Source organism: Molossus molossus, unplaced genomic scaffold, assembly GCF_014108415.1.
Source record: "Molossus molossus isolate mMolMol1 unplaced genomic scaffold, mMolMol1.p scaffold_m16_p_8, whole genome shotgun sequence".
Lineage (NCBI taxonomy): Eukaryota > Metazoa > Chordata > Mammalia > Chiroptera > Molossidae > Molossus > Molossus molossus.
The window spans coordinates 26090054-26102884 of NW_023425402.1; the positions used below are offsets into that span (position 1 = coordinate 26090054).

The 12831-nt window shown below is 36.1% G+C and overlaps 1 protein-coding gene across 2 annotated transcripts in view; it reads right to left on the reverse strand.

The window, feature by feature from the left end:
* Positions 1-1556: 1556 nt before the first annotated feature.
* COL21A1 (collagen type XXI alpha 1 chain) overlaps positions 1557-12831 on the reverse strand; it is a 125497-nt gene continuing 114222 nt past the window's right edge. For both annotated transcript variants that reach the window (XM_036249009.1, XM_036249010.1), the window contains 8 exons: positions 11759-11794; positions 8284-8328; positions 5274-5306; positions 4550-4696; positions 4413-4467; positions 3725-3925; positions 2856-2933; positions 1557-1744 (listed from right to left, as the gene is read on the reverse strand). In XM_036249009.1, the coding sequence (XP_036104902.1) occupies positions 1557-1744; positions 2856-2933; positions 3725-3925; positions 4413-4467; positions 4550-4696; positions 5274-5306; positions 8284-8328; positions 11759-11794 (783 nt within the window). The remainder of the gene's footprint in view (positions 1745-2855; positions 2934-3724; positions 3926-4412; positions 4468-4549; positions 4697-5273; positions 5307-8283; positions 8329-11758; positions 11795-12831) is intronic.

The following is a 12831-nucleotide window of genomic DNA, read 5'->3' on the forward strand; positions in this document are numbered from 1 at the left end:
GGTGGAGGGAGGTGAAGGAGGATAGGGGGATAAATGGGGATATGGTGATGGATGGAGACTTGACTTGGGAGTTGTAAACACTCAATACAGTGCACAGATGGTGTGTTGTAGAATTTTGCACCCCAACAGATTCAATAAAAAGAAAAAAAAAAGAAAAATAATAAATTATAGTACTGTAAAAAAATAATAATAAAAAACACTACAATCAGGCCTGTAAAAATTTTATTGTATTTTGAATAACAAGCATGTAACATAATTTAGAGCATAATAAAGATAAAATACCTCAAATTATGTTCTTTACAAAAGCATTAAGTAAAGGACCCAAAGACTATTCATAATATTTTAAAGTCTACTAAAAACATCGAGACATACTAGGCACTGTGGCATTTACTTTCAACCACAGCATTTATTCCCATTGGCTTTGCTACATGGAAAGTTAACATATATGAACATACACATATAATAAGTGAAATGGAACATGAAGGCATGCAACAAACATTCCAATTACCCAGCATGTCTGAAGAAGAAAGTCTTTTTAGTATTTCTGAACTTCTGTTTGCTTTGAATATACTGACCAGGTACAATGGCACTTTAAAAAAAAAGTTTTTAAAGTTACATAATTTTGACCATTCCCTGTGTAGTTGACACTTTCTTAGCTTAGTCATTAATCAAACTTGATCATTTGCAAATGAAATAAGAAACACATTAATCTTATTCACATGCAATATTCAAGACATTGAGCAACCAGCAGTCCACGGCCCCATCCAATAAGCACAGACTCTGGAGTAAATGACTGGTATGGCAATAAGGTCTTTCCCAGCTGAATATCAGCCCCGATCTTATTTCCAATGACCAGAAACATGTTTTGTCTAATGAAGACACATGAGTTATGAGATATGAAGCATGAAATTCACACAGACACAAAACTGAACTCAAATACTCTGCTGCACAGAGGCTGCGTGTGAAATCTTTCACAGTGACGGACATGGACTGGCTAACAGGCAATGGTGGTTTGTATATTCAACTTGGATTAAAACGCATGGACTGCCCTGGCCAGTTTGGCTCAGCGGTTAGAGCGTCAGCCCGCAGTCGAGAGAGACCCGGGTTCGGTTCCCGCTAAGGGCACGTACCTCGGTTGCAGTTTGTCCCCGGCCCCATTTGGGATCGTGTGGGTGGCAACCAGTCATTGTGTCTCTCTGACATCGATGTTTCTCTCTTCCTCCCTCACTCCTTCCTTCTCTATCTGAAGATAAATGCAAAACAATGTCCTCGGGTGAGGATAAAAAAATAAAATAAAATAAAACGCATGAACTTACTTACAAGACACCCTTGAGACTTAGTTAATGCTACTAATCTAAAGGCTCCGAATTACTGAGGATCCTTTAAAATCAGTATATGTGACCTTTTATATATTTTACCTTAAGGAAAAATAATAATAAAAACACACCGAGGTACTTTAGTTTCTTTTCAAGGGATTACTGTTGTTATCTTCCTGAGATGCAAAAGACCACAGAAGAAAAGCACCGTGCCTAGGTTGCTGAAGTAGGCATTTGACACTAATAGTTTGGTCCTTTTCTAAATGGATCTCTTCCGACAATTACACTAAAACATAGTGATGGATCGCAGATGCCAGGGGGACCTGGTTGCCCTTGGACGCCAGGTTTTCCATGATCTCCATCTTTGCCAGGGAGACCTGGGTCTCCACGAGGACCTTCTTTGCTTATTCCAGGAGGGCCCTCAGGACCTAAGATGGGACATTAGTAGCGTATGAACAGTGAGTTTGGTTTTTGATGCAGAGAGAGCTGATTCTGTTAGATATTTAAACTGAAAAAAATTCTTGAAAATGCTACATACTTGCACTAATGTGAAAAGAGGAGGTATACTCTTGCTAATTCTACATACCTTGCACTTTGAAAAGGACTATACAAGAGAAATCAGTCATTTCTGTAAAACTAAGCTAAGCTACATTAACATAGCAATCGTGCTACTAATTAAGATACTGAGCTAACATTCTAATATTTCAGTTTGTGGGTTGTTGCTACTTATTTCTTCCTTTCACCATGTTTTCTGTCAACATTATTATAAATTAGCAAGGTGTGTGTGTGTGTGTGTGTGTGTGTGTGTGTGTGTGTAAGCTAAAACTCTAATGAGGTCACTTTTGTGCCATATTTGCAATAAAAATGACCATTTCCAATATACATATACTTTTAGTTTGCACATCTAAATGCACTGTCATTACCATACATACTATAATAGTGATCAATACCCCTAAGTGTTACAGTACTAATTTGTGAACCATAGCCTAAGTAGGTCAATTAGCATGCTCAAAGAAAGAATTAATTTAGAATAATGGCCTTTTAAAGTTGATGCCTCAAAATAACAAACGCAAAATATTCAGGTTTGGGGATGGAGCAGAGTAGTTCTAGGGCACTTCCTACCACTACTACTTCTCCCTGCTAGCGCTACTAACAAACACTGATTTAACACAACTACCATGGTAGATATTGTTCTGTGTTTCACATAAACAATATTAAATTATGTGATCCACCCAAAATCTCATGAGGTAAAAACATCATCTAAAATAATAATTGCACGCATTTATTGAAAGCATAACTATGACAGTATGACTGTCATGTACTGCTCTGTAAGCACTACATGCATGAATTCATTTAATCTTCCAAAAATGTCATGATGCAGATGACATCATCACTATGTTACAAATGAAGAAAGTTAAATAACACAGCTAGCAGAGGCTGACTTAAGAGTCTTGGTTTCAAATTATTTGACATAGATTTATGATGATTTTCTTAAAGCAAAATATACAGCAACACTTGTGAACATACACTAATTCTTACCTGGTGGACCAGGAGGACCTTGCTCTCCAGGGTACCCAAACCCTTGGCTCCCCTTCTCCCCATTTCTTCCTGGTAGACCTGCAGTGTCAAAGATGGGAGTAAGCTAATTTTTCCTATAAAGTCACAGCCTCCTAGATTCTTTCTTTTGAAGCTGTTAATACACACATCAAAAGGAAAATATATCTTTTTAAAATAGCTTGTTGCCTGTTTATTATTCCTAACAGGAAACAGGATTTTTGAAGCAAAATTTTCTAAAATTATCAGTGGTCCAGAAATATGTAATAGTGATTAAATACTAAGAAAGGAAAATGATTTGGTATTATTTAGAACTTTGGTATTTAGCCCTTTTTTGCTGTTAATCATACTTATTATTTTGTTACTTTAATAAAACGCCTATATTTTTCATATATTAAATTAAAAGAGAAGAATTAGCAACCAACATTTCATACGAACATACAAAGGTTATTAGGAAGTTTGGTTGCAAAACATAATATTTCCTATTACAGAAAAATTAACTGAATAATTTTTGAAAACAGAAATTACCAAAGTCAAAATAAAAAAAATGGCATTTTTGATTTTCTATTTAAAGACTTTACTAGACTCAAGTAAAATATTTAAGTGCATTGTCAACATTTTCTAATTTGTACTTGTACATGCTTCATAACTCTGACTTATCTCTCTCTACTTGAAAATGTTGCTTCAAGAAAATAGAATAAGTGTTCTTTAACTCAGTTGACAAATTACTTAGAGACCAAGGGAATTACTAAAAATTAGTTTGTCATCATGAAAACAAAGATGAATTCTTTCCTATTAAATAAATTTGGGGTGTGGATACAAAAAATACCTTTCTTGTTCATTTACTTATGTACCTTTTAATCCTTTGGCACCTGGGCGTCCAGGAGCACCCATGAGTCCAGGAACACCATCTCTTCCTGGCAAACCAGGAAATCCTCGGGGACCTTCTGGGCCTACAGGACCAGGTGGCCCAGGAATACCAGGGGAACCATGTTGGGACTGGCAACGATCACAGTTTTGAATTCTTCCACTCTGAAGTAAGACTGGTAGCTGGGCTTAAAAACAAAGAACCCCACCCCCTTATGCTTAAATGTGAGTGGCAATTAATAATATCTCTAATAATTTTTAAATTTACAGATACATATTTTTTGGCCAATAATTTCACTTCTAGGAATTTAACTATGTAAATATTCATTGCTCTGTGTAATTTCATTGTATAATTTGCTTACTTTTTTTGGGCGGGGGGGTTAAAGTGCCCTGAAGAAACATTTGACAAGTTAAAGACATGCATGTTTATGAATTAAATTATCATAATTATGTCAGATAATATATTATGGTGAAATAACAATAAATTGCTTTATTAAAAAAGAGTACATATATTTCATCTTCATTATAAAAATACTCACCTAGAAAAAAAAAAACAGACAAGGGTTTATAAATTCTCTTTATTTTCTCCATCTTATATCTTTTATAATTTCTACTGAGAAATTGGCGTTGCTTTTGTTATTTGAAAATAGTATTAAAAACTTGTTTGAAACTTACCTCTTAATACATCAGTACAAACTTGTCGAATAAACTGCTCTGAAAATTCTCTCCCCTGCATCAAAGTATTCGGGGTTATAACGTGTACATACTGAGTAAAAAGCAATGAAAACTATGAAAGAAAGTAGAATACATACAGGCTTCCCGTCCAATCCTGGAAGTCCCTGAGGCCCTGCTTCCCCAGGTTGTCCCTGGGGACCCATAGGCCCCATCAGGCCATCCATCCCAGGTTCTCCTTTGGGTCCAGCGGCACCTCTGACACCAGGTTCTCCCTTTTCACCTTTCTATATGCAAAAGAAATCAACATTCTATATAAATATTTTAGGAGGTATAATTATATCTTTAAAATCCTCAGGGATATGGATATAAATATACAGCACATATATGTTATATAGAAAACACTGTTATTGATCAGGAGGAAATTTTACATCACATTAAACTGTCATTTATCCATCCTTCCACCCATCCACCCAACCCTGCAAATATCCACTCTTTCTTCAGTGTATTATATAGACAATATGTATAATGCCAGGGATACAACAATGAACACAACACAGTCCTGTTCCCAAGGAGTTTAAATTCTAGTGAGACAAATACAAAAACAGATAATATTATTAATTGATAAATAGGCAGAAGAAATTTAGGTCCTAATCTAGAAGAAGAATCAATAATATTGGCAAATATATAACATTTCATACCTGATTGTATAAATCTACATATCCTGAAAGTCACTATTTAGTAACTACTGAATAACATCAAAGACATTTTCTGTTTGTGATATCAATTGCTTGATTTATATAGTAGTGAAAATCCAAGCAATAAGAACAGAACAGAGGGAGCATAATACATGAAGAAACATACCTCTCCTTTTGCACCATGATGACCTTGAATTCCCTTTGAAAATTAATAGAAAAAAAACTAATAAATGTGCAAGCTACAATACTGGCAATGTGGCAGGCACCACTTACCACACAGTCATCAACGCCTAATTTTTAGTTTGGGAAATATTGATACAATTAGTGACAGATGTAACAGATCCTTTTTGCCTTTTTAAAGGAGACTAATGACTAGGCAATATGCTAACGAGATATATAAAAATGTTAATTTACATAACTGTTTCATTCTTAGATATAAATATTTTTACATGCTGTAGGCCAAATATGTAGGTTACAATAGAATTCTATCCAAGTTCTATTTAAATGAAAAATAATAATAATAAAAGTTATGCTGAACTTAAAATGTATTACTATTTTAATAAAAATTCAAATTCAAATAAGGTAAGGTATATTCATTAATTTTGCGATTAAGAGGAGTACTGTATTTTCTCGTTTATGCTCTTAAAATTAAATTTAATTGACTACTACTAATAAAAAGATGAGTTAAAGCAAAGATATCAGTAGAAGTGATTAATAGGGGAAAAAATGCCTATTGGTCCTATGCCTAAACCACTCACTGCTGGTAAATTCAGAAGTTAGAGAAGCCGTGTGATGTACAATATGGTATTTTTTCCCAGTGATACAAACACCGGGGAGCTCATACATGAAACACACTCATTACAATCACTGGATATGAATGCATGTGATGGCTACACTAAATTATTTTCCATTCATCTTTTTCACATATTTATTCCAATGACATAAGAACTTTCAGGAAAGACATTAAAATTGTTCATTTTTGAAATCCATCATACACTCAGGCTCTAAAATTACCCCATATTAGTTCAAAAAAAGGGTACGATTTTCCCAGACACAGGTAGGATTTCTTTATTCACCTTTAAAATTAAAATTAGTATTCTTCAATTCCATATAAAATTTAGTGTATAGCATTCCACGCAATGAATTTTGAGTTTGAGGATTTATTTTGATTTCTTTCTCAGTTCCTTAAACATGGATATTCAAATTAGACAAAAGGAAAACTGGGTAAAATCAGTGCATGGTTTTTACCGTACACCGGTAGATTCTCAAGTTAAAATGTGAGCATAAAATCACGACCTTAGTTTTCATAGAAAAATCCCAGGAATAACACCCTCTCTGAAAGGCCATTCTTTAAACAGTGAGGCTTCTAAAGAAACACAGCGGTGTTCCCTACCAGACACAATCCTACAATTGGAGCCAGTATAAGAGGAAAGAGGAAACAGTACGTTCTCAGGCCGAGAACTGAATTAGACCTGAAATGGAAAACAGCTGCCATCGCGATGCCACTCAGATGATTTCATGAGAGAAACATTCTTGTGAACTCCATTCGCAACAGGAAGGCCGAGACAAAACACGTGTGCAGCACTTAGTAGGATGGCAGGTAACTAAGACTTTGGTGACTTAATGAGTGTGGGTAGACTATCCAGCTGCTGAAAAGCAACAAGTGTTCTGGCCCAGGGCAGGGTCCCGCACCACAGCTAGTTCCTGGTGGTAGGAAATGCAGCTTTCCATAAATCCAGGACAGAAACTCCCTAGGGCATCTCAATCCTAACTTAAGGAGCAGACTTGCTATTTTCCTTGAGATGTGAGAAGAAAGCAAGCTAAGAGAATCTTGGAGACAGTGTCTTCAGTAAGTCAGTGAGCTAGCGAAGTGGGAGCTCAAATTCCAAAGGAAATATCCTTTATTTTAGAGAGTTATTGTGAGTAACAATTTCTGATGGAAGGCCTGGCAGGGCTAGGGAGGTTGAATGGATGAAGGGGTAAAGATCCTCCTCTGGGAAGAGCTGCTTATGGATATCGTGTGGTTAACCTAGAGAGACTGAGGGGGTTGGTCTGTGTAGCCAGGGAGGGAAACAGGGACAGGGTTGGTAGTATCAAGTGGATTTGAGTCAAATGGAGGAACACCAAAATTAAGAGAAAATTCTCATGGAACATAATGATATGCAGGGAAACTCAATCTATTTCTCCTCTTAGATACCTTGGTGCTTATTGTTAGCTTCTACATTCTCCACTCTTCTTAATATCTTCCACTCACCTTCCATCCCATATTACAGACAATTCTGGGGCCATATGCTTTTAAGCACTCTCCCCACAGACTTTCAGATTTCTCCAAGTGAGGGATACAGAGACCCCTGTCCTTCGAGACATCACTATACAGTTTTGTTCACGTGTCTCTGAAACTGGTGTAGTTACTGAATCTTTCTCCTACCCACATGCAAAAGAAGCCTACCTTGTGGGAGGGCTCATATGCACAGCTTGCACTTTAAATGAGGACCAACTTGGAACTGAGCTTAACTATTGGCAGTGCAGCAAACATGCTATATATGTATTAATTAATCACTTTTATGCACTATTTGGTCCATTTTGGCTCCGGCTGAACTTATGCACCAGTTGGTAATCTCATTGAAACACTAATTAATGAGGAGAGTTTAGTGAGGGAAGAAGCAAAACAATCTTATTATGTATCTGTTTCATAACACAGTGCCTCAAGATAGGATTTTAATAAGTCTCTGGTGTAGGAATTTATTTCTCTGAAGAAGCTAGAGAAAAAAAAAGTACATTCCTCCACTACATATGGCTTCAACTGTTCATATTGCAAGGAAAAAATCAAAACTAAACAGAAGGTATGGAGATGCTGTCACTGTGTGGCTGCTTTTGGCCAATACATGCTTCTAAAATGGGTGGCATTGCCCACCTTAAGTCACATATGTGGCCAGAAGAAAAGCATTGAAAAGCAAGTTTCATAGCCACCAACAGAAACTGGATGAGAATATAAACACAGAACAAATAATTAAAGCAAACCATTACACCACCACCACCTAGCATTTTCACCCTTGTATGGGTATAATGTACAGTACATCGCCCCTTTTCCCCTATATTTATTTGAAAGGAACCCTTACTTGGCATTGTCCAGTTATATTATTCCTTATTTCCTTTTCCATCAAAGAAATAAATACCTGTTGCCCTGGAATCCCTGGTCTTCCATTTTCTCCCTTTTGACCCTTTAAGATTTAACAAATGGTATTAATTAGTTTGCACAATATGATTCAACCACATATACAACACAAACAGTGTATTATCCTATAGTCTAGAAGAAATGTCACAGAAGCAGTAATGCAAATATGTAAAATGATGTTAGATATGGGGTAGTCGCTCAAAGAAAAAGAGAGAGGAAAATCTACCTAATCATATAGTTAAAATACATAGAGACAAGGAACAAACTTTGGGAGAACATGTAAATAATTTTAGATAGCTGAGAATGTTCTGTTGAGTCCACATTAACAGCATAAAAGTAATTTAAAAATCTAATGGCTGTGGACATTTTATTAATTTCAATGACATAATTATGCTCTGTGTTGACTATACACATTTGAGGACAAGATATCTTGAAAGGAATTTTTAAAAATTAAAAATGTACTGCAAAAAATAACTTGAATTAATATATTTAAATCAGGACAAACAAGAAGAGAGAAAGATGAATAAATATATAAACACATTTGCCCACTCAATAAGTATTTTTGGATATCCCCATTATATAAGACATTGTACTAGACCCTGAGGCACTACTCCTTTCTATGTGGAACAAGATAATTATCAGTTTCTAGGAAAACATATGCCTTGATAATACAATCAAATAAAGATCTAGTGACTACAGCCCTGGCTGGTTTTGCTCAGTAGTTAGAGCATTGGCCTAAGGTCTGGAGAGACCCGGGTTCGATTCCCACTAAGGGCACGTACCTCGGTTGCAGTTTGTCCCCAGCCCTGGTTGGGTCATGCGGGTGGCAACGACTCGATGTGTCTCTTTCACGTCGATGTTTCTCTCTCTCTCTCTCCCTCCCACTCTATCTGAACAAATATCAAAAAAAAAAAAAAAAAGATCTAGTGACTACAATTTTAAATCACTCTTGCATAGTGATTTGTTCATTTTCTTACATATGTGAATTCCCAATATTCATTGAGATGCACCTATTTGCTGGGCTTTAGGTGACACTGGAACAGAGACATCATTGTTGCCTTCAAATTGCTTACTGAGTGGTGGGAAAGATAAGCAATTAAATCAAGGATGAAAATTTAAAAAATAGAATACTGAAAATACTGTCTGATAAGTGCACAATGTATAATTAAACGTCTGGGCTGGATACTACTGAAACAATAGAAGGGACATCTGACAGAGAGGGTCGGGAAAATGGCTCAACCTCCAGGGTAGCCTTTTGGGATGAATAGAGTTAGCCAACAGGAGAACAGATAGGAGGGTACACCAGGGAGACAAACACAGGGCAAAGGCAAGTAATTCCTTTTGGCTAAAGCAGCGGGCAAGAGTGGGTAATAGTGGGCAGAGTGGTAAGAGACAAAACTGAAATAGGAATTCAGTCAAGTCAGGAGGAATTTTATGGGATAGACTTTATTATGAACTGTGTGGGGCACCATTGACGGATTCCTAAGCAGACAGGTAATTTAGTAAAAGGGTGTGAGGGCGGTGGAATGGGAATAGACTGGACTCGAACAGACCAGTTAGAAAAGTATTAGAGTAATCCAGGACCACTGAAAAGAAGTGATTAGCACAGTGAGGACAGGGAAAAGAGAACAGCGAGTTCAAGAGAACCAAGTTCAAGGGACATTTAGATACAACATCGCGTGTGAAGAAAGAGGAAGAGACTGAGTTTTAAGATGACTTCTAAGACTGTTTTCCTCTGGTAACTGTGTGGTGGTACCAATTACTATGACCAAGAATCTACAGGTAGGAGATGGGTGATGGGAAAGGATGACAAGTTCTGATTTAAACATGCTGAGGTGCACATGGGACATCCAAAAGCAGTACCAAGAAGGAAACGGGGATACATGTGTTTAGAGCTCACAGGCATTTACTTAAAATTAACCTCACTTCGAACTTCAAAATTAACTTAGAGGAATTATAATACTACTTGAGTATTTTCAGTTAAAAAACAAAAACAAAAAAAAACCTGTTTTTCTGAAAAACAACTGTTAGACTGTTTTTAACTCTATTATTAGATCAATTTGAAATTTCCCTTTATGCCTCCAAAAATCCGAGAGCTCTCAAAATTCTATCGGTGAAATTTTGCAAACTAGTTTTCTTTTTACATTAAGCTTATTCTATGTAAAACTCAGCCACGATAACTGAGTTTTATAGTCTTAAAAACATTGTCAAAATACTCTGGACATTAGATTTATAATTCATGGTTGGAAAAGTCTTCCATTTCTCAAACTGAACAGACTGAAAGACCAACAGATAGAATTTATTCCAGATACACATACCACTGATTCTGCTAGTGGCATCCTGTTCACGGGTCAGTGTTCAGTTAGTGAAGAAACCCTTTCAACAGCCACTTAAATTGAGGTGACATTGTCCTTGTCGTTCATGGGAGTAGCAGGGTTCTCTTCTTTGTCTTTGTTGCTGAGACACTCAAGACGACACATCCATCTAAATCACCCTAGATTTCCTCATCCTGATATACGTTTCTGTTTAATTCTCCTCCTTTTCATTAGTTTGAATATGTTTTATATTTGATGTTAATAATTTTTTATCAAATTTATTTGTACCATAAGCCATTTCAAATCATTTTGAAAGATATGCTCTATAATATATAAATGTACATTAGAAGTATGTAATAAAAACTATATATTTTGTTGAGTCACTTGGTTTCTAAGTTTTCTACAACAGTGAAGTAGTGAAGAACCCTTTTTAAAAATTATTTTGTTGTTGACACTATTAGATATCTCCCATTTTCCACCCTTTTGCCCCTCTCCGACCCAGCTCCCCCCACCCAAGTCCTTCACCACATTATTGTCTGTGTCCATGGATTACGCATTTATGTTTTTTGTTATATGTAACAAATGCATATATGTTAGTCTCTTCCATTCTCCCCCAAGCCCCCACCTCCCATCTGAGATCTGTCAGTCTGTTTCATTCCTCCATGCCTCTGGTCCTATTTTGTTAGTTTTGTTTTGTTTTTTTCTTTAGATTCCACATATAAGTGAGATAACATGATATTTGTCTTTTCTGACTGGATTATTTCACTTAACATAATAATCTCCAGGTCTATCCATGCTGTTGCAAAGCGTGTGTTCCTTCTTTTATACAGTTGCATAGTATGCCATTGTGTAAATGTACCACATCTTTTTTATTCACTCATCTAATGATAGGTACTTGGGCTGTTTCCAGATCTTGGCTATTGTAAATAACGATGCCACGAACACAGAGGTGCAAGTATTCTTTCTGATTGGTGTTTCAGGATCTTAATATTAGATTTGATGTGGCCTGAAAAATGTAGTAGCCAAAGGAGAAAGCTGGGATTTAACAACTAGATATTGATGGCAAAAGACAAAGGAATTAAAAAAGCAATAGAAGAATTAAAAAGAACAAAGCTCTGATTTTATTGCCAAGCACAAAAAAACAAAAAGCCAACAATATACCTGAATGCCTTTTTCGCCTTGATTTCCTTTGTCCCCCTGCAAAAAGGCAATTTTATATGTATCATTATTTGGTATATTTTGTATCCTTTCAAATAAACATGTTTTTCTTCAGCAAAGAAAAATATATGATCTCATGCAAATTCCACAGTGCCTTACATACAGAAGCTGATTCCAACACAATATTTGGGAAGAGAATAAAACCACATTCTGTCAAAATGATGTTCTGAATGAACACTTTCTTGTGCTTTTACATTCAAAAGAAAATGTACTACTGTTCCTATTTTACCAGAAGAAGAAAACGTTTCTATATTGATCATAATCTGGGGTTAAATAAGCAAGAGAAGACTTGTTTCCCAGATGTTGTTTTAAGAAACCACACTGAAAATCTTCCACTAAGTTCATCGTAGCCTCACATTTATTAGAAACAATGAAATAAAACATAATGTTGAAACATTGTTTTAGAAAACACATGGTTCAAAAATGAAGTTTTGGGTGAAATTATATTCCATAATAAGTTTCCCAGAATTCTCAGCTAGGAGACATTAGAGACCAGCTAGTTCAAAGCCCTCATTCATATAGAAAATGAACCTCAGATCAGAAAAGAAAAGCACAAGCCCAAAGTTGAACCTAGACATTGTTTCCAAATTTCTTTTTCACCTCACCATGCTATCTAAACATAGAGGCTAGAGTTTTCTGTTTACAGCAAATAAATGACAGATTTTCTTTTATACGGCAAATTTCCGAACAAGTAAATCCTCAAAATCTAAACATATATTCACAGTAGACTTACTAAATATTTACTAAGGATCTAACACTTGATTGTTGCTATGAAGATCACTCCTGTGTCAGCAAGTGCTGTCTGTCTACTCCTCAGAACCAAAAGGTCAACGAACATGCTGGGCATAATAATTTGGGGGCCAATAGACAATGCATGAGGAATAGAAATGAAATGGCAGAAAAACTGAAATAGCAAGGGATATGAAAATGAAGACCTCGGAGCTCGTGTCCTTTTCAGAATACAAACCAGCATATTTGCTTTAAACCTTAAATGCATGTTTTCTAGTGGCATGGAC